This window comes from Chiloscyllium punctatum, chromosome 8 (genome assembly GCF_047496795.1).
Source record: "Chiloscyllium punctatum isolate Juve2018m chromosome 8, sChiPun1.3, whole genome shotgun sequence".
Taxonomy (NCBI): Eukaryota; Metazoa; Chordata; class Chondrichthyes; order Orectolobiformes; family Hemiscylliidae; genus Chiloscyllium; species Chiloscyllium punctatum.
In genome coordinates this window covers 129,217,966-129,244,500 of record NC_092746.1, presented here as the reverse complement: position 1 = coordinate 129,244,500, position 26,535 = coordinate 129,217,966, and the positions used below count along the sequence as shown (strand labels likewise).

General features: G+C 43.6%; 1 protein-coding gene across 1 annotated transcript in view; it reads right to left on the bottom strand.

The window, feature by feature from the left end:
* LOC140480910 (repressor of RNA polymerase III transcription MAF1 homolog) overlaps positions 1–19,894 on the bottom strand; it is a 55,170-nt gene extending 35,276 nt beyond the window's left edge. Inside the window, exons 1-2 of the mRNA XM_072576492.1 lie at positions 19,429–19,894; positions 8,704–8,846 (exon numbers count right to left, since the gene is read on the bottom strand). Coding sequence (XP_072432593.1) covers positions 8,704–8,786 — 83 coding nt within the window. The 5' untranslated portion in view covers positions 8,787–8,846; positions 19,429–19,894. The remainder of the gene's footprint in view (positions 1–8,703; positions 8,847–19,428) is intronic.
* Positions 19,895–26,535: the final 6,641 nt, after the last annotated feature.

Genomic DNA, 26,535 nt, shown 5'->3' with positions numbered 1-26,535 from the left:
CCAATTAATACTCGAGACCTCAAAACAGTAGCCAATTTTTTTTTTTTAAAAATGCCCTGACCTTCACTAGATTTTATTACCCAGCTGTGCCCTCAGTCAAAAGGGACCAGAGTTTAGATCAATTGCAGATAAGTGTCCTCCTCCACATGCACTCTTGCCAATGGCTTTCAATCTCTTCCAAATGAAAGCTACAATTTGTTGTACCAGGTACTCATTGATGTCCCTGCAGTTAATGAATTGGTCAAAAACAAACAAAGGCCCTGACTGTCAAGTGAGTGAGCTGGAATGAAGCATATCCCCAGAGACAGTTTTCACTAATGTAGTAAACTCCATCTGACGGAAGCTCAATTCTTTCAACTGGAAAAAAGCTTTGAAAATCTTTAAAGATTGAGCAAGTGTTTGAGGTAGTGCCCTGGTTTTGACTGCTGTTGTTTTTCATGACTTTCCACTGCCTGGGAAAGGCTTGGTCAGATCAACAAGCAATGCACAGCTCCAGGTTTTATTCTCGGCACTTCCTGGAACTTGCAACTCCAAATACTGCTGGAACCACACGGACTCAAGATGTGAAGGGGAATAGGGAAATCCCTGGCAATTACAGACCAGTCTTGTGTGTGGTCAGCAAGGTTTAGGAAAATTCTGAGTGATAGGATTTATGACTATTTGGCAAAGCAGTGTGATTAAAGGCAGTCAGGATGGCTTTGAGGGGCAGGTCATGCATGGAGAGGAGGGAGGAGGGATCAAGCTAAAGAGCAGTGAGGTTTTGCTGCAGCTCAACAAAAACCCTGGTGGGACTACACTTTGAATATTGTGTCCAGTTCTGGTCACCCTACTATAAGATGAAAGCTTGAGAGGGTGCAAAGGTTTAACCAGGATGCTGCTTGGACTGGAGGGCTTGCTTTGAGATGTTGACTAAACAAGACTTTTGGATTAGAGTGGTGCTGGAAAAGCACAGCAGTTCAGGCAGTAACCAAGGAGCAGGGAAAAAAAACATTCTAGGCAAAAGCCCTTTATCAGGAATAAAGGCAGAGTGCCTGCAGGGTGGAGAGATAAATGGGGGGGGGGGGGGGGGGGGGGGGGAGAAAAGTAGCATAGAGTACAATGGGTGAGTGGGGGGTGGGGATGAAGGTGATAGGTCAGTGAGGAGGGTGGAGTGGATAGGTGGAAAGGAAGATAGGCAGGTAGGACAAGTCAAGGAGACAGTGCTGAGCTGGAAGTTTGGAACTGGGGTGAGGTGGGGGAAGGGGAAGTGTGGAAACTGTTGAAGTCCATATTGATGCCCTGGGGTTGAAGTGTTCCGAGGTGGAAGATGAGGCGTTCTTCCTCCAGGCATCTGGTGGTGAGGGAGCGGCGGTGAAGGAGGCCTAGGACCTCCATGTCCTCGGCAGAGTGGGAGGGGGAGTTGAAATGTTGGGCCACGGGGCGGTTTGGTTGATTGGTGCGGGTGTCTCGGAGATGTTCCCTAAAGCGCTCTGCTAGGAGGCGCCCAGTCTCCCCAATGTAGAGGAGACCACATCGGGAGCAACGGATACAATAAATGATATTGGTGGATGTGCAGGTGAAACCTTGATGGATGTGGAAGGCTCCTTTAGGGCCTTGGATAGAGGTGAGGGAGGAGGTGTGGGCGCAGGTTTTACAGTTCCTGTGGTGGCAGGGGAAAGTGCCAGAATGAGAGGGTGGGTCGTAGGGGGATGTGGACCTGACCAGGTAGTCACGGAGGGAACGGTCTTTGCGGAAGACGGAAAGGGGTGGGGAGGGAAATATATCCCTGGTGGTGGGGTCTTTTTGGAGGTGGCAGAAATGTCGGCGGATGATTTGGTTGATGCGAAGGTTTGTAGGGTGGAAGGTGAGCACCAGGGGCGTTCTGTCCTTGTTACGGTTGGAGGGGTGGGGTCTGAGGGCGGAGGTGCGGGATGTGGACGAGATGCGTTGGAGGGCATCTTGAACCATGTGGGAAGGGAAATTGCGGTCTCTAAAGAAGGAGGCCATCTGGTGTGTCCTATGGTGGAACTGGTCCTGGGAGCAGATACGGCAGAGGCGGAGAAATTGGGAATACAGGATGGCATTTTTGCAAGAGATAGGGTGGGAAGAGGTGTAATCCAGGTAGCTATGGGAGTCAGTGGGTTTGTAAAAAATGTCAGTGTCAAGTCGGTCGTCACTGATGGAGACTAGGTCTCTAGTTGTTGGTAGATTTCAGGGCAACACCCTGACAGTCACCTGGTGATTTTGTATAAAAGCAAGCTTGCTAGTTACTTGTCAAATCAACAATTATATGCTTTGACCATACCAAAATCTCAGTTCACTTGCCAAGCAGCATTGTCTTCTATTGGTTTTCCCCACAACTTTATATTCTTGGTGCGAAATTTAACAGAGTATACCTGTTTTAAGCATAGTTTTGGTTTGGTACTACCAGACAAGAGTTACATGGTACTTGCTTTTATCATCTTTAGCTACGATCTAGAAAAGGGGATTTTGGCCAGACACTAACTGGAGGACACTAGACTACATGACTTAGTTCATAGTGGTTGAAAAAACAAAACTCTGGGAGGATTCCAGTTCAGGGTATCAGTGAAGTTATTAATAAGTAAAAAGAAACTAGTTTAGGCTAGTTAAAATTTCCTACCTGAAGTACTAAAGAAATCAAAACGAAGACTGGAGATCAATTGATTTTCACTGAGTAAAGACAAGTGTTAACAACATGGTTGAAGTTTGATCTGACTAGAGTGGAATTGGCAAATAGACCAATATACTGAAGATGTTGGAAGTTAAAAACAAAACCAGAAAACATTGCCAGACCAACTTTTGCCAGCATCTGAGGAGAGAGAAATGAAGTTAACAAACATTTTGAAGTGCTAAATTGCCAGATCCTCATCTGAAATAACTGGAGCTGTTCAAAATCTACCACATTCTCCTAGCTGAATGAGAATGTGCAAAGATACAAACAGGAAGGCAGACTAGTTACAGAACTGAGCAATGTATAGGTGACTAACCCCAACTATTTAAAGGGAACTGCAATTTCCTTTCTAAGTGGAGGAGGAGAGTAGGTCAAACACTAACATTTTACAAAAATACAAGTGACAATAAGTGATTATTCTACTATAGAGTTTGAAGGAAAATTTGTGCATCTGTTTTACAGAAAGTCAACTTGGGACAACAGTTCAGACACTTAGAAGCAAGAACTGCCACTGTGGGGAAACTGGCCAGTATGATCCAGGAACTCAAACTTTCAAAAGAATGGGAAGGTGCCCAAATCATGATGCACCTTAAGGGTAACAAGGTGTCACTTATCAGCTGCTCTTCAGCAAGGCATGGATTGGAAGTTGCTACAATGCACTTTCAAAATGCAATCACTACAAAAATGGAGAAGGAAGAGATCTTTTAAGTTGTCAGTTTGGTCTTTAATGATCATTTATTGTGCACCATCACCCATTGTCCAACAGCTCAACTGCACTGTCAATTACATTCCAATATTGCAAGGTATAAAGCATTGACTGCTGTGTGACCAGTTTTATGATAGCAATATATGGTTCATTTAATGAGCAATAATCAGTCATTAACAAATGAAAGTCTCAAATGTGGACCTATCCTTTATGCTTTCAGATACTAACTGGCTGCTATCAAGAGCACAGTGTTCAGAACTCCAATTCACTTTGATAGGTGGCAGTTCTGAAGATCTGATCTGCTTAAGGTTAGCAAATTTTGACTAGATGCATGGTTTAAATAGTTCTTTTAAAAACCATTTATGTTCTCTTGTTAAAAAGTAGACCTCCAGTGATTGACCTCAGGCAAACATGAGAAAACAAACTTTATCAAGTCAGGTCTTGCTTATCCAGTCTTGCCATTAGCTGGTAATACAAGTGATGTGTTCTTTCCTTCAGATGCCTTTGCAGCATAACTCAAGGAACTGTAGTTTCAGATACAATAGGGATGTTTATTCACCTTGCAAATTTGAGTGTAAACTAGATGAATTCACAAGTTTGACCTTGGGATTAAGTGAAAGATAGGAATAAATGTGTGAAATCTTAAAGAACAAAAGAACATTACAGCACAGGAACAGGCTGTTCAGCCCTCCAAACTTGCAGTGATCCAGATCCTCTATCTAAACTCTTACAATATTAGAAAATTGTATCGCTCTGCTTCCTGCCCTACCCATCTCTAGATGGGTTTTAAATGACCCATTCCTATACCTGCACCAGCAATACATTTCAGGCACCTACCATGCCCTGTGTGAAGAACTTCCCATGCATATTTCCACTAAGTTTACCCTCACTTTGAACTTGCGACCCTGGTAATGGAGTCCTTCACTCTGGGAAACAGCTTCTTGCTCTCCACCCTGACTACACCCCATTATTTTGTAGACCAGTCAGAATCCCCCTGCCCCAAAACACATCACCTCATCTGTCCAGACTGAACTCCATCTGCTATTTCCCTGCCCAACTCTCCCCATCTACATTCTGCTGTGTTCTGACAATCCCTTCATCTCTAACAAGTTTTGCAGATGACACCTACACCTTCCTCTAAATCATGTGCATAACAGGGGTAGAGCATAAATCCCTGTAACAGAGGGGAAGGGTGAGGACTGCAGATCAGAGTTAGGAGTGGTGCTGGAAAAGCAGTAGGTCAGGCAGCATCATGAAGGGCTTATGACAGACCTGTGCTTTTAGCACCACACTTGACCAGTTGTGGTCCACTGAGACAAGTCTCCATTTTGGAGAAGCTCCCTTCTACTACTGTCTCCTGTTGCCCAACCAGTTCTCCATCTAGCTAGAAGACCCTGGATCCCATGCAACTTCACTTTCTCCATCAGCCTACTATAGGAAACCCGATCAAAGGCCTTACTGAAGTCCATTTATTACATCTACATCTTTCTTCAATCAACTGTTACCTCTTCAAAAGAATTCTATTGCAGTTGTAAGACATTACCTTCCCAGCACAAAACACTGATCACTGATTAGGATATACCCATTTGGAAGAAAATGGGTATATCTAACCTCAAAATTCAAGAGCTTTCCTACCACTGTCAAGCTCAGAGGTCTGTAATTAGATTATCCCCACTATCCTCAAGGGGACAAGCTTTGCATTCTCTAGCTCTCTGGGACCATTGGGGTTCAAGGACACTAAGATATGTTAAGGCCCTAGCTGTTTCTGGTCACTTCCCTCTAACCTGGGATAGATCCCATCTGGACCCAGAGCCTTTTCCATCTGGATGCTTTTTGGAATACTCAACTTCCTTATGCTGACTTGACCTAGAGTAAAAAGATCTATCCCTAACCTCAACTTCCACCATGTCCCTCTCCTCAGTGAATACTGATAAGTACTGCAGAATTTCATCCACTGACATCTTTCCTTTGTCCTTGAATGGGCCAACCTTTGTTCCTTTACAGGTTTGGTTTTCCTTAATCTTGCTCACTAAAAGGATCTCATGACCCCTTTTTACCTCAATTCCTCATTTCAGGCTAGTCCTATATTCAAGATTCAAAGCTTCATCTGCCTTCAGTCACCTCAGCCTTATGAATACATCTTTTTCATTAGCTAGTCTCAAATTTCACTAGCTGTTGGTGGTTCCTAATCTTTCCATCTCTATACCTCAATTTCACAGGAAAATATGGAGAGTGCTAATGAACCTCCAAAAGACTCAAATTTGGGTTTCCTGCTATAGTTGCTCCCAACTTACATACACTAGCTCTTGCTGAATTTTGCAATAGTTAGCCTTCCAATTTAGTACTCTTCCTTTTGGACCACTGAGTATCCTAAAATGTTATGGAATGCAATCACTATTCCAAGTTAATTCCCTACTGAAACCTCAGCCACCTGGCCAGGCTCATTTCCCAATACAGGTCAAATGTGGCCCCTTTGAGTTGGGTACTCAAACTGTTAGAAAACTCCTGGGTGCTCCTACAAATTTGTTCTATGTGAACAGCATGTGAACCCAGTCAGTCAATGTTACAAAAATTAAAATTTCCTATAATGACCCTGTTGCTCCTACATCTAGGATCTCTAGATGTACCTCTCCCTGTTTGGAAGTCTGGAGTACAGCCCCCAACAGTTTCTGCACCCTTCCTATTTCTGAGCTCTGCCCATGTTGCCTCACTGCTAAAGTCTCAGTGCCCTCCTCCAGCACATTGGTGATATCCTCTGACCAGTAAGTTAACTCCACCCCTTTTACCTCCCTCTAGCCTGCCTGGAATATTTAGTTGTGATCATTCCCTTCCCTCAACCAAGTCTCTAAAAGCAATATCACACCCAGGTATGAAACCAAGCCCTAAGTTCACCTGCCTTACCTACTATACTTGCATTAAAAACCAAATGCACCTCTGACCAGTCTCTTTGCATTCATCTTCTGCTCCCTGCCTACTCGTCCCCTTAGGTCACACTGACTTTAGTTCCTTAGGCTTTAGTTACTAACTCTACTATCCATTCACCACCTCATTTGGTTCCATCCCCCCCACATTAGTTTAAATGTTCCCCAGTTAATAAGCTGTAGTGACTATTGTAATGAGTTGTGATGCAAGCAACAACCAAAGTACAAACAAACCAGAAGCCATCAAGTAGTTATAGACATCTTTAATTGATAAGCAAAAAATTCAGGTTTATTGAATGCCTTCCAGGACAATGTTCTTATATGCCTGGTTTGTTTAGCTGGAGCAGTGAACATTATGAATATGGAAAGCAAATGCTTTTAGATTGAGCCACTGAGGACTAACTTTGTTATGAATAACTTAAGCAAAATGCAAATGAGACTGATCATGCTCAGTGATAACATACAAACTAAATAGCTGAATTTGGACAGCAGTTTACGTTTTAGAATCAGCAACTTCACTTAAAACACTTACAACCTATTTAGTATTCTGTAAAGGCTTTAGAGATTGAATAAACATTAGTGATCACCAATCTCATTAATAGTATAAAAACAATTTAAATTACAACAGCATAAATAATTTCTGCAGTTACTTAAATACAACCAGGGTTTAGTCCAACAGGTCTACTTGACTGGAGTTTTTAGGACACTGCTCCTTTGTCAGGTATCTAGCTCTGACGTGATCAGCACTCAAACCCTGTATTTTAAATAAAGTTGAACTATGACCCCAGTGTTATTATTAAACATTGGCTACTGTAGTCCAACACTGGCATCTCCATATCATTGCAGTTACTGTTTTCCTAACTATGATATTAAATCACATCAATGCAGTTACACTGCAAAATGCAGACTGGTGTAATGGCAAAGTACAATTCCTCACTAACTTAAACAATTTGCTATTACACCTAACAGCAGACAAGCAATGTGGATTTATAAAGAACATGTCACATCTGAAATTTGACTAAATTCTGATTGGCAATGGATGAAGCTAGTGCTGTGAATGTTGTAGGCTGGGATTTTCAGAAGTCCTCACAAGGAGAGGACTGCAGATGCTGGAGAAGCACAGCCAGTCTGGCAGGAGAGTTGATGTTTGGAGCACAAGCTCATCAGGAAAGCATTTGAACATCACATGGCAGGTTGATGAGCAATTTAAATTTGCAATCAATTGGCCCTTGGCAGTGTGGATTAGAGGTTGGGTGAAAGATAAACAATGAAACCATTGGTGGCAAAACCCATTTTGTTAATTAGTCTATAGGAAAGAAAATCTCTTCTACATCTGACTGCACACCATAGGTAATTAGTGACTTAACTGCCCTCTGGGTAACTGGACAGGAAATAAATGCTGGCCTAGCTCAAGTTGTTTACTTTATGACCAAAAGGGATAGATACAGAAGGGTATATCAGGTTGAAAGTGTGCTCCCAAGGATCTGTTTGAGTTGCATAAAGATTTGAGATTTGGAAGGAACTGTAAATTCGCACAAGTTACTGAGTTAGAAGTGAAGGGTGATGCGGAGCAATCTCAATGTGACATGGACAAATAGGCCAAATAGACAGAAACCTGGCAGATGTTGAACACAAAGGAGAGAGGTAATCAATCTTGATAGAAGCAATAAAGAAGAGACAATAGGATTCAGTAGTGTGACCTATAATATGTTGAAAGAGCACAGACCCCAGGGTTGGTGTGCAATTCTTTGTGAAAACTGGCAACATGAAATAGTTATTGACTTACTGGATTTTGATCTATAAATAGGGGCAGTGTTATAAAAGCAAAAAAGTGTAAGTGATGCTTCACCTTTACAAATTATTGGTCAGACTGCATTTGGAGCATTATGTTCAGTTCTGCACACCTTAAGATTGATGTTAAAGCCCTGGAGAGTACTTAAAGCAGATTTACAGAATGATACCAGGAATGAAAGATTGTAGACAAAGGAAAGATTAGATAAAATTGGGATTAATTCTCCTTGGAACAAGGATTAAGAGGGACCTTTGTGAAAAATTGAACTTTTGCTGTACAGAGGGATTTTGTTTCCACTAGCTCATGTACAACAAGGTCACAACATAGTTGGTGAGATAGGAGAAAATTAGGATTTGGAATACACCTCAGTGGTGGAAGAGGATTTCCTGGGTTGTTGCAAGAGACTTTGATACATTTGAAAGTGACGAATTTATAGGACTAGAGATAGGCTTGCAGAACAGGACTAGCTGGACAGCTCTTTTGGAAGCTGGCACAGACATTGGTTGAATGGCCTCCAGTATTGTAAAATTATGTTCCTTTAAATAGACAGCAAGTGCAAAGCAGTTTTAATTTGTTCTTGCCCTCAACTGGGGTTAAAAAAGTCATAACTTACCGTCCTATAATTTGAGAGTCACCAGTTTCAATGGTAAGCTGAGAGTTAATCGCCTCAAAACTTGTATTTTCTAACAGCTTCATCTTGGTAAAGTTGACTTACTCCACTTGTGGGTCTGAGGAATGAGTGCAACACACTTGACACTGTATCCAAAAGGGAGGGAGTGGGAAGAGATAAGATTGTCAAAATTAGCAAATTAAATTCACCAAGATGTGCAGATGAGCATGCAGATTATTACAGACAGTTCACAGGCAAAGCCAGAGTCTGATGCTGCCGTAAAAATAACAGCAGCTTGTCCGGTTTTTCCCTCATCTTCGATCTACAGCCCAGGCAGTGTTGACTAAACTGCACACCATCCTCTCGGTGCTTACTTTCTCTTAAAGTTCCAATATAACAGTTATTCAATGGCTGAATATTCCATATGCCCTTTTGAAATCAAGTACCTGCCACACAAGCTTCAGCTGGCATGGTCGCAAGATCCATGATTGTCTAGGTCCTCATATTGAACACCTTTACTTGTTAGCCCTCCAAGTAAATGCCTCCCTTTTGCAGGTTGAATTCCATTGACTAGTCCATTGGTGTCCTTCCAGTTTTTGGCTCAATTTCATGTCACCCATTGATGACTTGATCATTTGTGTCCAAATCATTAACATATACCAAGTCCTTCAGAACCCACTGAAAGAGATAGTCATTGAAACATGGCACTACCATCCAGCTTTTCATCTCATTCAACTTTAAAATCCAAATATCACTCTTCCCAAATACCACCTATCCAGTTTGGAGACCAATTTAAAACCACAAGGGTCAAGTGCTGGTTACCAGAGGAGTTAGTTGGTCTTAGATTTCAGCTTGTTTTGCTGAAAAGTTTGTGCAGACCACAAATGCATTACTTGCTGGCAACACCCAGTTACCTCAATTCAATCAAGTCTGCCAAAATATTAATTCCCTTTAAATTCAAGGGGATTATTCCTGATCAAGCTGTCTACAAATGCAGGTGCATTGCCATTCAGAACAGGAGATGGACCATGAGTCATCCCTGCAGAGACCCAAAGTGGACAGTGGGACAATCTCCCTTCAGCATTCTAATCAGTCTATCCTGACACCTATACGAGAACAAAGTGTTGCAACATGGTAAAGTTTAAAGTGACCCTCAACAGGCTAAAGGCTGATTTACACTAGTGCTTATTTGTTTAGATTCTGAAAAAAAGATCTAATCTCTGCAACAAAATCCTAAATCTAGAGCCAAGGTGCAGAGCTGAATACACAAAAAAAAGTGTTGGAGATTGTGGTCTTGGAATCCAAGCAGAAATGAACAACAGCTCTAGCCAGTGCAAAGCTGATTGTTCCAGTGCACTTAGCATTTACTAGGAACTTTGAGTGAATCCCATCATTATCAGCTGAGGGATGTCATCAATTCTAAAAACTAATTTTAAGTAAAATTTAAATAAGACGGACTTGTATAAGCTCTTCCCAAATAAGGGCTTTTGCCTGAAACGTCGATTTCGCTGCTCGTTGGATGCTGCCTGAACTGCTGTGCTCTTCCAGCACCACTAATCCAGTATTTGGTTTTCAGCATCTGCAGTCATTGTTTTTACCCTCTTCCCAAATACCACCTACCCAGTTTGAAGAGACCAATTTAAAATGTACAAAACCACAAGGGCTAAGTGCTGGTTACTAGATGAGTTAGTTGAACCAAGTACTTGTTTTCTAGACATATCCATTTGTTTTCATTTGGATGGAGCCAGTCTTGTTCTCAGGAGCCACACAACCTAAAAACACTTGGGGGCAACAGAGGACAGATTCAGTAGTGCATTCCTTGTATAAGAGTGGTGTTCTTCTACAACCTCCCTTAGAAAGCTGCCGTTCAGAGACAAAAATCACCACCTGTTCAATAGAAACTTAAAGTACCCACAATCAATTGCACTATAACCAATTCATGTTGGCAAATCAAAATGCACTGCAACATTGTCTGGAATGAAGAAACACCCTATACCTACCCAGTTAGGCAGGAGGTAGGAATGTGCCTGTTCTCAAAACTAAAATAAATGGTTGATGGAATTTGAAGAAAAATGGCTACAAGCTGAAATGATAAGTATTCTCTTGCAAAGTGGCTCTCAAAGCAAAGCATTGTCAACAGTGAAAATATTTCAATGTTGTTTTGTAGTGGAGAGTTTTAAGATGGATTCACATTTAGTAGTTTAAGTGTGAATGAAATCCAGATAACACTGCAGTTCACAGAACACTACATCTTTATGACAAATAGGTCATTTTACACAGAGCTCAAGAGCAAGCCAGTGAGGCATAAATCTTAGTTGAGAGTCAGTATGGCAGCTCATGGTATTTACAAATTCTGCCTTGGTGGTTTTGGCTCAAGCACTTGCATGAGTGCAAAAATCAGTTTTATCCCAGACACCTTCAGATGGAGCTTGTAAACAGTGCAGGGACAGACATTTGATCCAACTACTTTCTCCTCAAGTGATTTTTCACAGAAAAGTAATTGAAATTTCCATTCAGGATTATGAATTAAAAGGGTCCCATCAGAACCAATTGGAATGGCTTTAAAACATGCCAATTGCAAGGATTAGAAATGCATTTCTACAGTAGAACAAAATGCTATAAACAGCATAAGGCCAGTCAATTTCAAGATATGGAACACATTGTTTAGTAATCAATTCCCAGATTTCCTAGTCAACTAGGTGTTCTGATGCTTTCAGCCAGTGCAGCTGCTTGAAAATTTGATTCTTTGACAGCTTGTGACTTAATGAAAATCACAAAACAAGACTTTCAGATTTAAGTTTCAGGAATGAATAGCCTTAAACTTGAGGTGGGTTAAAATCAACTCGGTAAAAACAATGACTGCAGATGCTGAAAATCAAATACTGGATTAGTGGTGCTGGAAGAGCAGCATCATTAGGATGCTGCCTGAACTGCTGTGCTCTTCCAGCACCACTAATCCAGTATTAAACTTGTGATCTGCCCTTCCAGATAACTACTCATGAATTTGGATCTCAACTTTTGGAAATCTACCAGAGTTAATTCTCAGTTGCCCTGCTGCTAGCTGAGACTTAGCACCTCCAGTGACAAGTACACAAGCCACACTGATAATAGTAACATTTAGAAATACAAAGATTAAGCCTATAGGTAAACCCCCAGTGATCTTATTTGACAAAATCCTCAAGTGACCAGTCAGAACAATACCAGAACCAACAAGGGTAGATCACTAGACATTTAGAAATTATTTTGATAGAAGTCACAAATTTGAGAGTTTGTGGGATGTTGTGTTACTGCCTGGACCAGCATTTGCTGGTTACTAGTTGGCCCTGAAGGTGGCAGTGAACTGTCTTGAACTGCCACAGTCCACACTGTAGGTTGTCAAACAATGTTCTTAGGAGGACATGCCAGGATTTTGACTGACAAAATAATGGTTTTAATTCCAAGTCAGGATACTGAGCAGCTCAGTAAACTCCCTGCTGTTCTTACCTTTAAGGGTTGGAAGAGTTTGCAGTGTACTGTTGAAAAATCTTATGAATTATTGCAGTTTACCTTAAAGGTAGTTAGTAGCAGTGTGTAGACATGGATGTGGTGCTAGTCAAACAGGCTGCATCTCCCAAAATGGTGTCAAGCTGTACCAGCCAAGTGGGGAGCATTGCCTCATTCCTGACTTGTAGATTCTGGACAGGCTTTAGAAGTAGTGCCTTAACAGTATTCCTAGCCTCTGACTGGGTAGAGACCAAGGTGAATGTCAATGACCATCCATTGTAATTCACACTTCATTTTGACAACCATTTGCTATCACTCCCCTGTTAACTAATCAATCTACGTTTCTTTCAGAAATGCTTTCTGGTCAGGTATGTCACATGCATTGTCTTTGGGAATCACAGTCAGAAAATTCTCTGCATAATGATGCCCCAGGAATATGGCATTCTCAAAAGGATGATCTCATCCTGCTATTGTACCTGGGGTAGCATGTGACTGAGTAATGGGAGTGGCCAGAGGATCTGCAAGCATGGCCAACCTACCTGTATATAAAAAAGGGAGATATGTTATTTGTTCAGGGACTCACTTTGACCCAACTTTACATGCCTGCAAAAGGGGTCACCTAGTTAGTACAAGTTTAAATTAGCTTTTAACTGTTTGCACAAGTTGGTGTGTGAACTGCACATGTGTAAAACCTTGACAAGAACCCAAGGGATGGTTGTTTGATTGCCTTTCAGAGCATATTGAATAAGAGCAGAAGTTAGGCTATTCAGCCCTTTGAATGGTGGAGGTGACTCAATCATGGCTGATGAGCCCTGATCAAGAACCTACTGGAGAATGGGGTTAAGAAACCAGTCTTAATATACTTATGACCTGTCCTTCAGTCTTGAGAGAATGAATTCCACATCCACTATTCTGGCTGAAGTTTCTCCTTATTGCCATTTTTAATGGATCTCCTCTTTACCAATGGAAGCATTTTCCCAACATCCACTGCAGGCTAATCAGTATTATGCTTTAGTTAGATGCCATCACCTCAATTCCAAGCTTAGTCCCAGAGTCCTCAAACATTCTTCCCTGGTCAAATGAGAAACCTAACCTTTCATGAGTCTCCTCTGAACCCACTCCAGGTATGTGCTGCCTTAGCTTATAAGAAACCAAACTGCAAAATGTTTCAAGTGTTAAGGCTCTAAGGCTTTGAACAGACTACAAATACATCCCTGCTTTTATATTCAAGCCCTCAAGTACTACCAGTGCATTTGTCATTTTAAATATTGACTCAACTTGTACATTTAGGTCATGAATCCTGGACTACAGCTCCCAAGACTCTTGGCACTTCAGACTTTTCAATCTTCTCCCTATTTAGGGAGAGCCCAGATTTATTCTTCCTACCAAGGTGCATTACACCACACTTCTTCAAACTGTACTCCATCTGCTACTTGTCCACTGCCAACTATTCAAATCCTTCTGCATCCTCCCCAAATGCTATTTGCCCTCCATCGGTCTCTAAATGGAGATGGGATTGCCTGGAATTTGAAAATGTAACTTGCCACTGTCAGCCCAAGCCTTAATGTTGTCTAGATCTTTTATTTAGATATGGACTGTGGGAGTATGAGAATGCATTGCTCAGGACATGTGAACATCCACACTGACCTGATGGAAGGTCCTTGAAGCTGAAAACATTTGGGCCCAGGACACTAAGCTGAGAAACTCAGAACTGAGATGACAGATCTTTACTGATCTCCATTGAGAAGTTTGCCTTCAACTAGAGTTTACCCCCAACAACTACTTTTAGGGCTCTTGATGCCCTACTTGGCCAGCATTGATGTGACATAGTCTGAGGATGTTATGAGCACAGTTGATAAGAACTGCAATTTGCATGTTTCAACTTTTGGAAAGCTTGACAAAATGCTAAGCAGTGGTTAGCAAAATTAGTACTCAATTTTTCCATTTACTCATTCATGGAATATACATGCCACTAGCTAGGCAAGTACTTGTTGCCCATCCTGAATTGTTTGGGGGGCTGTTAAGAAGTATTCACATTGCTGTTGGTCTGGAGTTGCGCAGGCTAGATAAACAGAGGACAGCATACTTACTTCGCTAGATCACAAGACCAATTTTATTCCAATAAAGTAGTGATAACTTAATGTAGTTAACTACCTGCCAAAGTCAGATTTAAACTCAAATAGAACATAGCCTCCAGGAAGTGTTTTAACATGTAGGTTTGCTTGCTGAGCTAGAAGGTTAACTTTCAGACATTGTCACTGTACTGGGTAACCTCTTCAGTGATCCTCTGGATCAAATACTGATGATTCCTGCTTTCTATTTATGTTTCTTTGGGTTGGTGAGGTAGTTTCCTGGGGTGGAAAATGGGATCAAGTTAATCAGCAATCTGTATGGAGTTTGCACATTCTCCCAGTGTCTGCATGAGTTTCCTCTGGGTGCTTCAATTTCTTCCTACACAGTCCTAAAATGTGCAGGTTAGGTGAATTGGCCTTACTAACCTTACAGGCAATTTAGGTGAAGGGGTAAATGTAGGGGAATGGGTTGGGGTGGGTTGTTCTTTGGAGGGGTCAGTGTGGACTTGTTGGGCTGAAGGGCCTGTTTCCACACAATCTAATCTAAACACATTGACTTGGACACCGTTTACCACCAAGAAACAGAAAATTACATTACTACAAGTAGTGACAACCCAAAGCAGCCCAAAACAAATAGAAAGCAGGAATCAGCAGTTTTTCATCCAGAGGATCACTGACTTTACTGGTCTAGTGACAAAACATCTGAAAATGAAGCTTCTGGTTCCGTGATCAAACCTATATCCAGAACCTCCTAAAGAGAGGAGGAAGAGCCAGGAGACATGACATGTTGACAGGTAGGATCAAGGTAAACCCCAAGGCTTTCTATAGGTATTTGAGTAAAAAGGATGACGAGTGTAAGATTAGTGCCAATCAAGGATAGTAGTGGGGAGTTGTGTGGAGTCAGATGGGGGAAGCGAATGTTTTTTGACAGTATTCACTCTAGAAAACAACAATGGTGTTGACGAGAATACTGAGATATGGGCTACTAGACTAGGTGGGATTGAGGTTCACAAGGAAAAGATATTAGAAATCCTACAGAGTGTGAAAATAGAAAAGTCTCCTGGGCCAGATGAGATTTATCCTAGGAGCCTCTGGGAAGTCAGAAGAGATTGCAGAGCTTTTGGCATTGATCTTTTAAATAATTAATTAGTCTTCCAGCACTATTCCTGTAGACAGGAAATAGTAAATGTGGCTGCCCTGTTCAACAAGGGGAGTAGAGACAACCCTGGTAATTCTAGACCAGTGAGCCTTACTACAGTTGTTGAACAAGTGTTGGAAAGTGTTATGGAGATAGGATTTATAATCTAGAAAAGAATAATTCTATTAGGGATAGTCAGCACAGTTTTGTGAAGGGTAGGTGGTGCCTCAAACCTAGAGTTCGGAGTTGACCAAACAGGTAGAGGAGTAAACCAGTTGATGTGGTGGATATGGATTTCAGCAAGGTATTAGATAAGGTTCCCTACAGTAGGCTATTGTACAAAATGTGGAGGAATGGGATTGTGGGAGATATACCAGTTTGGATCAGCAATTGGCTTGTTGAAAGACAACAGGATGGTGGTTGATGGGAATGTTCACCCTGGAGTCCAGTTACCAGTGGTGTATCACAAGGGTCGGTGTTGGGTCCACTGCTGTCATTTTTATAAACTACCCGGATGAGGGTGTAGAAGGGTGGGTTAGTAAATTTGCACATGACACTAAGGTCAGTGGAGTTGTGGATAGTGACGAAGGATGTTGTAGGTTACTGAGAGACATAAGCGGCAGAGCTGGGCTGAGGTGGCAAATGGAGATTAATGTGGACAAGTGTGAGGTATTCACTTTGGTCGGAGTAACCAGAATGCAAAGTACTGGGCGAAGGGTAAGATTCTTGGTCGTGTAGATGACAGATCTCAGTGTCCAGGTACACAGATCCTGGAAAGTTGCCACCCAGGTTGACAGGGTTGTTAAGGCATAGTGTTTTAGCTTTTATTAGAGGGATCGAGTTCCGGAACCATGAGGTTATGCTGCAGCTGTACAAAACTCTGGTGCGGCTGCACTTGGAGTATTGTGTACAGTTCTGGTCACCACATTATAAGGAGGATGTGGAAGCTTTGGAAAGGGTGCAGAGGAGATTTACTAGGATGTTGCCTGGTATGGAGGGAAGGTCTTACGAGGAAAGGCTGAGGGACTTGAGGCTGTTTTCATTAGAAAGAGGGTTGAGAGGTGACTTAGACATACAAGATAATCAGGGTGAGATAGGATGGACAGGGAGAGCCTTTTTCCTTGGATAGTGACAGCGAGCACAAGGAGGCATAGCTTTAAATTGAGGAGAGATAGATATAGGACAGATGTCAGAGGTAGTTTCTTTACTCAGTAGTAAGGGTAAAGAACACTTTGCCTGCAATGGTAGTAGATTTGCCAACGTTAAGTACATTTAAGTCATCACTGGACAAGCATATGGACATACATAGAATAGTGTAGGTTAGATGGGCTTCAGATTGATAGGACAGGGCAGCACAACATTTGAGGGCCAAAGGGCCTGTACTGCACTGTAATGTTCTATGTTCTGAGCTACAAGTCTTAAAACTCAATAGGATTTTAACATGGATTGAGGATTAAAATACATGGGATTGGGTAATGTATAAAAGCATTTGAGGATTGTTCAATATGCAATGAGTAAAGAGACAGTAGGCCGTCACCAAGCAATTCAGAAGGCCATAAAGGCAGACAAGCTGTGTGCAAGGCAAAGTACAGGAACAAAAAATCTTGCTTCATTTGTAAAGAACACTGGTGAGATTGTACTTTGAGTACAACACTGTCTTAATTCCTCAGCCTAAGGGCAAACATAGTTGCCACAAGAACAGCTGATGTTCAGACTAATTTCTTCAGCAGATAACTAGGCCTATATTCCCCAAATTAGTGAACGAAAGGTACTAAAATTTACAAAGTTTAAACAATAGCAGTACATTCAGAAACTTTGCCCTGGCTGTGGAATCAAGGGATAGTAAAAATAAAAGGCAAATCCATTCAAGACTGAGGGAGAAACATGGTGAAACCTTTATTTCTAATTTAGAGAGCTTAACACTCGGACATCAAAGTAGTTTTCTAGTTTCTAGAGAAGTGATTCTGGAATAATCAGAATACGGCATTAGTGTAATGAATCAGCCCTTTAAAACCATTGGAAAAAAGAAAATTGCTTTAATATACTAAACCAAGGTTCCACAGCTTTGGATAATATTACAAATTCTAGTCTCAATTCTTCTTGTCTTGAGGGCATTCTTATGCAGGTTAGGAGTGTGCAGGTTCAGGAGGAGTTATTGTCCATTCCTGCTCTTATGCCCCTATATAAGAACTGATATCTACTAGATTACTATCCACACATCCAGAAAAATAGCTAAGAGGGTTACATTACTTGTAATTTCTTAATTGAAATTCAGAAATCTTAGGTAAGTGGTTAGCACTGTTACCTCAGCACCAGGGTCTAGGTTTGATTCCAACCTCAGGTGAGCAGAATTTGTGCATTCACCATGCCTGTATGAGTCTCCAGCAGGTGCTTTGGATTGTTTTTAAACTACAGTCCAAAAGTGTTTAGTTAGGTCATTTGCCTACATTAAACTGCCCTTAGTGTCCAAGAATGTTAATCTACCTAGCCTACACAATCTTAACTGAAAGGTTTAGGGAAGGGATCTGAGAGATGCTTTTCAGATGGTTGGTGCAGATTCAATGGTCCAAATCATACAGCACAGAAACAGGCCCTTCAGTCTAACCAGTCAAGGCTGACAATCCCAAACTAAACTAGGCCCACCATCCCTCCAAACCTTGACTATTCATGTCTCCCATCCAAGTGGGATAAACATTTTACACATATCCACCACTTTATACATTCAGTCCACATGCAAGCCTCCCTACTTAAAATATTTGCCCTTCATTCTTTTAAATCATTCCTTTCACCTTAAGAAAGGAAGGTGCCTCAAGTCTGAAATTCCTTTCTACATTGTAGGGATTCTATGATCACTCTGAAAAGGCAAAGCTTCAATAAAATTGAACAGATTAAACTTTAAAAACACTGCTACAATACAAAAGCTGTATTTACCAATCACAGGATATTGCTGAGACCCCAGAAAGAATTGAACAGGAGGTTAACTTCAGTGATGACCTGTACTACCATGCTTGCAAAACCAATACCTGTTATATGCAATTCTGGGATTGAGATTGTCCAGCTGGTGCAGCCCAGAATACACTATTGGATACACTGACCACTAATTCTAGACAGAAAGGAGAAATTGCTCACAGGCTTGGGAAACGTAGCTTGGCAGTGTTCAACATTCTAACAGCCTGATATAACATCTGCAGCTTGGGATGAATATTTCCCACAGCACTACTAGTTGCTATTAAAATCATCCTGCCCAAAAAGTGTGACAGTTCACTAACTTAGAGACACTATCGAAACTCATGACACAGTAGTGTTAATGAAATGTTAACTCACCTATTCTCTGCACCTTGGCAAAGCTGCAGAGTTTCTCTTTCCATTTCAAGATCAAATTCCAACATCTTGTTTTTGTTTACAATGTCAGCAAGATTGAGACACTGCTTATATCCACTTACAACAGCAGCTGCTGGAGCAGCCAGCCACTACCTGACTGCGATTCTTAATCCATACACACCCAATGGAGGGGCAAAGAGTCACTTTCAAACACCCCTTCCCTCCACTACCCCAACAAACACTCCTAGTGCTCCTCCACAAAAACATCCCCATACTACCCCACAAGTGTTTGCCCCCATTTTTATTTTGGAGACTTCCTTCACAAAAAACACTTCCAGTGCGGCCCAACACTTGCCCCACCCAAACAAATACCCCCCAGTGGAGCCCCATATTCTTCTCCAAGCCCTAGAAATCAATATTCTTGCACCCCACAAATACACCCAGGGCTGCCTTGCGATCTTGCCACCCCTCCTAATAATGTTACCCCATATTCTTGCCCCACCCCCCCAGGGCATCCCCCACATTCTTGCCCCCGATGCCTTCACAAGGCGACGAGGGCTCCCACATTTTTACCCTTCCTCGCAACCCCCCCCCCCCATCCCATTGTTCCACTAGCGGCCCCCTTCCCCCCCAGCAGTTGGTGGTGACAGTGCCTGGTTCCCCCCACCCCCGGCACCTCCAGTCGGGCTCTGGGGAGAGGGGGGTACCCCTTACCTGACGGACCCGAAGGGTTTGTTATGTCCGGCCCCGATTGGTCCGGCGCTCCTCACCGAGGCCTCTCTCTCTCTCTCTCTCTCTCTAACGCTGGCTCTCTTCAGACGGAGGCGGGTCGACTAAACACGGAGTCTCTGTCGCTGCTGCTACTGGTGTCGAAGGCGGTGGCCGCCGCTCTCGAGGTGAGGAAACGCCGCGTGTGGGAGGCGAGCGATCGCGGGGCGCGGCGGCATGAAGAGGCCGGGCAGCGGGGACCGGGAACGGCCTGGGGAACCATCACAGCCCGAGCTTCCACACACACACACACACACACACGGCACGATCAGCGAACCCGACTCCAAGTAACCCTCCGCCTGCGGTGAAAGAAAATATTTATCAACAAAACACAAGCGACGCTCCCGTAGACGAGCGGCCGCTTCAAGACCCAAAACAACCGTCCGTGCCTTTTAAAGGCAGCGCCTTGCCCCCACCCCCACCAACGCTGCCCTCTTCGCCTATTGGTTGCATGGGTCAAGGCCCACCTTCTAGCCCAAAGGGGATTGGGTGAGACCCATGTCCGTTAAGGCGTGCCCGGTCGCTATTGGTCAAGAATCCCGTCAATCATAGGAGGTGAGGCGAACGTTGGAGCTGCGCCTTTGAATCGCCGCCCGCGCCGTGACCGTTAGCCTCACCCACTGATGGCGCTACCTGCATCCCTCGATCCCATTGGCTGCCGGCCCAAGAACCCGCCTCACTTCTCCTTGATGGATTTGCATTCCCCCTGCCGATTGGCTAGAAGCGCCGTCAGTTATACATATTCTAACTGGAGGGGCGGGTTTTTAACAAACAAAGGAGTAACAGGAGGCCGCTCTGCCCTTCGAACCATTCCTCTCTTCTTGGTGACCCTGTGCAATGAGAACGACCTGTATCTCAACTTCGCAAAACGGAAAAGCTGATCACTGACTTCAGAAAGAAAGATTAGATTCCCTACAATATGGAAACAGGGACTTCAGCCTAATATGTCCATACCAATCCTCCAAAGAGTAACCCACCCAGACCCATTCCCCTATCCTATATTTACCACTGACTAATGCATCTAAGACTATGGGCAATTTAGCATAGCTAATTCACCTTAACCTGCACATCTTTGGATTCTGGGAGGAAACCGGAGTGCCCGGAGGAAACCCACGCAGACACGGGGAGAATGTGCAAACTCCACACAGGAGGTCAACTTGCCCCATCTACATAAAAATGGATCGGAGGTTGAGAGGATGGAAAGCATCAAATCCCTTGGTGTGACAATAACCGACACGACCTGCCCTGGACTTCCCAGGTAGATCTGACAGTCAAGAATGCACAACAATGCCTCTTCTTCCTCAGAGAATTGAGGAAATGCAACAGGTCCATAAGGATCCTCAACAACTTCGCTACATTCTTGTACCCACGTCCTTCACAAAAATGACTGAAAGCATACAGTCCGGGTGCATAGTGGCCTGGTCTGGGAGCAAGAAACCATAAGAAACTGCAGTGGTGTGGGAGCAACTGCTCTGCCCAGGACCATAAGAAACTGCAGAAAGTGGTGTGCACAGCCCAGACCATCTCGGAAGCCAACCTTCCATCCACGGCTTGCTGCTGCAGAAAGGCTGCCATCAAAGACCACTCCCACCCTAGTAATGATCTCCTACAACCAATTCTGTTAAGCAGACGATACAGAAGCTTGAACACACAGCAGGTTCAAGAACAGCTTTTTCCTGGCTGTTATTAGACTAATGAATGGACTGTTGCTGGTCTTGCTACTGCTGATCTCATCTACTACATGCCCTGTGCAATATAACCTGTATGCCTCTGTCTAAGTTCGGTGCATCCTTGCTTAGTATGATCCTTTTGTACTGCTCATAGACAAATCTTTTCACTGTACAATAAATCAATCAATCAATCTATTCAATAAGCAAATGTTAGCCTAAATTGTATTATCACTAGACTACTAATTCAGGCACACAGGCAATGTCTGGGTCTTCGAGCTGAATCAGATGGTGAAGTTTGAGTACAATAAAAATCTGGAATTAAGAGTCTCATGATGACCATTGTTGATTGTTGGAAAGACCCCTCATGTTCACTAATATGCATTAGAGAAGGAAACTGCCTCCTCACCTGTTCTGACCTGCAAATGATGCACCGCAGTGTGATTGACATTTAACTGCTCCCGAGGCAATCAGGAATGGGCAATAAATGATGGCCTAACTGGCGATGCCCACATTCCATAAATTAATGAAAAAGTATTCAGCCCCTCAAACCCACTTATCATTTCATGAAGAACACATGCAGCATAGGAGTAAACTACCTCATAGAGTCATAGAGATGTACAGCACGGAAACAGACTCTTCGGTCCAACTCGTCCATGCCGACCATTTATCCATCCCAACCCAATCTAGTCCCACCTGCCAGCAGCTGCCCATATCCCTCCAAACCCTTCCTATTCATATACCCATCCAAATGCCTTTTAAATGTTGCAATTGTACTAGTATCCACCACTTCCTCTGGCAGCTCATTCCAAAACGTACCACCCTCTACGTGAAAACATTGTCCCTTAGGTCTCTTTTATTTCTTTCCCTTCTCACACTAAACTTATGCCCTCTAGTTCTGGACTCCCCCACCCCAGAGAAGAGACTTTGTCTACTTAACATATCCATGCCCCTCATAATTTTGTATACCCATAAAAGGTCCAGAAAAAACAGCTCCTATTCATCCTTTCCCTATACATCAAATCCTCCAACCCTGGCAACATCCTTGTAAATCTTTTCTGAACCCTTTCAAGTTTCACAAGATCCTTTCGGTAGGAATGAGACCAAAATTGCATGCAATATTCCAAAAGTGGCTTAACCAATGTCCTGTACAGCTGCAACATGACCTCCCAACTCCAGTACTCAATACTCTGACCAATAAAGGAAAGCATCCCAAATGCCTTCTTCCCTTGCCTATCGACCTGTGACTCCACTTTCAAGGAGCTATGAACCTGCACTCCAAGGTCTCTTTGTTCAGCAACGCTCCCTAGGACCTTACCATTAAGTGTATAAATTCTTCTAAGATTTGCTTTCCCAAAATGCAGCACCTCGCATTTATCTAAATTAAACTCCGTCTGCCACTCCTCACCCATTGGCCCACTTGATCTAGATCCCATTGTAATCTGAGGTAACCTTCTTCGCTGTCCACTCCAGCTCGAATTTTGGTGTCATTTGCAAACTTCATCCAAATCATTTATATAAATGACGAAAGGTAGAGGACCCAGCACCGATCCTTATGGCACTCCATTGGTCACAGGCGTCCAGTCTGAAAAATAACCCTCCACCACCACCCTCTGTCTTTTACCTTTGAGCCAGTTCTGTATCCAAATTGCTTGTTCTTCCTGTATTCCATGAGATCTAACCTTGCTAACCGGTCTCCCATGAGAAACCTTGTTGAACGCCTTATTGAAGTCCATATAGATCATGTCCACTGCTCTGCCCTCATCAATCCTCTTTGTTACTTTTTCAAAAAACTCCAGTGCTACATGTTATTTATGAATAACTGGATATGCCAAATGGAGAAATGGTGCAAAAGGTAGGATTTCAGATCCTTGGGACATTGGACCCAGCTCTGGAGACATAGGACATGTACAAGCTAAACAGTTTGCACCTAATGAGGACCAGAACTGATGTCCTTGATGGAATATTTGCTCAAGCAGTTGGAGAGGGTATAAACTAAAATGGCTGGGGGAATAGGAACCTATACAGGGAGATAGAAGAGAGGGAAACAAGGGGCAAAAACAAATGACATATTGGGAAATAGGAAAAGTGATAGGCAAAGAATTCAAGGGCAAGAATCAAACAGAGCCACAATGCAATATAATTGCATGGGAGTAAGAATATTAAAAGGATATGCCTTAAGGTATTGTGTGTTAGTGTAAGGAGCATTTGCAATAAAGTGGATGAATTAATTGGGCAAACGGATATGATAACATTGGGATTGCAGACATGTGGTTACACATTGATGAGAGAATGGGAACTGAATATCCAGAGGTATTTAGTTTGTAGGGAGGACAGACAAAGAGGAAAAGAAAGTGGGGTTCTTTTCTCAGGGTGCATTATTGGTTAAAGAGTCCTTATCACAGTTGTAAGGAAGGAAATTTGGAGAAAGTGAGGACTGCAGATGCTGGAGATCAGAGTCGAGAGTGTGCTGCTGGAAAAGCACAGCAGGTCAGGCAGCATCAGAAGAGCAGGAGAATCGACGTTTCAGGCATAAGCCTGATGAAGAGCTTATGCCCGAAATGTTGAATCTCCTGCTCCTCAGATGCTGCCTGACCTGCTGTGCTTTTCCAGCACCACACTCTCGATGAGGAAGGATATTGTGTTCTTGTTTTTGGAGACAAAGTGTACAGTCATGGCAGCGCAGGCGGTGGAATGTTCCTCCTGCAGGATGTTTGAGGTAGGGGTGACCACCGATACTCCTGCCGACTTCGTCTGCAGGAAATGCAGTCAGATCCTGCTCCTCACCGAACGAGTTAGGGAACTGGAACTGGAGTTGGATGAACTGAGGATTATTGAGAGGCTGAGAGGGTGATTGATAGAAGCTACAGGGACATAGTTACGCCGGAGAACAGAGGTAGCTGGGTAACAGTTAGAGGTGGGAAGGGGAAGAAGCAGGCAGTGCAGGGTTCCCCTGTGGTCGTTCCCCTAAAAAAATAAGTATGCAGCTTTGGAAACTGTTGGGGGGGACAGCCTTGCAGGTGTAAGCTGCAGTGAAGGGGTCTGTGGCTCTGAGACTCAGAAGGGAAAGGGGGAGAGGAGGAGAGCGCTAGTTATTGGAGACTCTCTAGTTAGAGGGACGGACAGGCGGTTCTGTGGACATGGGCGAGACTCTCGGATGGTTTGTTGCCTCCCGGGTGCTAGGGTCCGAGACGTCTCAGACCGTGTCTTCAGAATCCTTAAGGGGGAGGGTGTGCAGCCAGAAGTCGTGGTACACATTGGCACCAACGACATAGGTAGGAAGAGGGGTGGGGAGGTCATTCAAGAGCTCAGGGAGTTAGGCTGGAAGCTAAAAGCTAGGACAGACAGAGTCATCATCTCTGGGTTGTTGCCGGTGCCACGTGACAGTGAGGCAAAGAATAGGGAGAGAGTGCAGTTGAACACGTGGCTGCAAGGATGGTGTAGGAGGGAGGGCTTCAGATATTTGGACAATTAGACTGCATTCTGGGGAAGGTGGGACCTGTACAAACAGGACGGGTTGCACCTGAACCAGAAGGGCACCAATATCCTGGGGGGTAGGTTTGCTAGCAGTCTTCGGGGGGGTTTAAACTAATTTGGCAGGGGGATGGGATCCGGACTTGTAGTCCAACAAGTAAGCTAGCTGTGTGTCAGGATGCCCAAGACTGTAGGGAGGCTGTGGAGAAGGTAGCACTGACAGGGTCTACTTGCGGACACAGAGATGGGCTCAAGTGCGTATACTTTAAAGGAAGGAGTATCAGAAATAAGGTGGGTGAACTTAAGGCGTGGATCGGTACCTGGGACTACGATGTTGTGGCCATCACGGAAAAGTGGATAGATGAGGGACAGGAATGGCTGTTGGAGGTTCCTGGTTACAGATGTTTCAGTAAGATTAGGGAGGGTGGTAAAAAAGGAGGGGGGGGGTGGCATTGCTAATTAGAAATGGTATAACGGCTGCAGAAAGGAAGTTTGAGGGGGATCTGCCTTTGGAGGTAGTATGGGCTGAAGACAGAAATAGGAAAGGTGCAGTCACCTTGTTGGGTGTTTACTATAGGCCCCCCAATAGCAGCAGAGATGTGGAGAAACAGATTGGGAAACCAATTTTGGAAAGGTGCAGAAGTCACAGGGTCATAGTCATGGGCGACTTCAACTTCCCAAATATTGATTGGAAGCTCTTTAGATCAAGTTGATTGGATGGGGCGGTGTTTGTGCAGTGTGTCCAGGAAGCTTTTCTAACGCAGTATGTAGATTGTCCAACCAGAGGGGAGGCCATATTGGATTTGGTACTCGGTAATGAACCGGGACAAGTGGTGGGCTTGTTAGTGGGTGAACATTTTGGTGATGGTGACCACAATTCTGTGACTTTCACCTTGGTTATGGAGAGAGATAGGTGCGCACAACAAGGTAGATTTTACAATTGGGGGAAGGGAAATTACGATGCTGTAAGACAGGATTTGAGGAGCATACGTTGGGAGCATAGGCTGTCAGGGAAGGATGTGGTGGAAATGTGGAACTTTTTCAAGGAGCAGATACGACGTGTCCTTGATATGTATGTACCGATCAGGCAGGAAAGAAATGGTCGTGTGAGGGAGCCTTGGTTGACGAGGGAGGTTGAATGTCTAGTAAAGAGGAAGAAGGAGGCTTACATTAGGTTGAGGAAACAGGGTTCAGACAGAGCAGTGGAGGGATACAGGATAGCCAGAAGGGACCTGAAGAAAGGGATTAGGAGAGCTAAGAGAGGGCATGAAAAATCCTTGGCGGATAGGATCAAGGATAACCCCAAGGCATTTTATGCGTATGTGAGAAACCTGAGAATGACGAGAACGAGGGTAGGTCCGATCAAGGACAGTAGTGGGAGACTGTGTATTGAGTCGGAAGAGATAGGAGAGGTCTTGAACAAGTACTTCTTTTCAATATTTACGAACGAGAGGGACCGTATTGTTGAAGAGGAGAGTGTGAAACGGACTGTTAAGCTAGAAGAGATACTTGTTAGGAAGGAAGATGTGTTGGACATTTTGAACAACTTGAGGATAGACAAGTCCCCCGGGCCTGACGGGATATATCCTAGGATTATGTGGGAAGCAAGAGAGGAAATTGCAGTACCGTTGGCAATGATATTCTCGTCTTCACTGGCAACGGGGGTGGGACCAGGGGACTGGAGAGTAGCGAATGTTGTGCCCCTGTTCAAAAAAGGGAATAGGGATAACCCCAGGAATTACAGGCCAGTTAGTCTTACTTCTGTGGTAGGCAAAGTAATGGAAAGGGTACTGAGGGATAGGATTTATGAGTATCTGGAAAGACACTGCTTGATTAGGGACAGCCAGCACGGATTTGTGAAGGGTAGGTCTTGCCTTACAAGTCTTATTGAATTCTTCGAGGAGGTGACCAA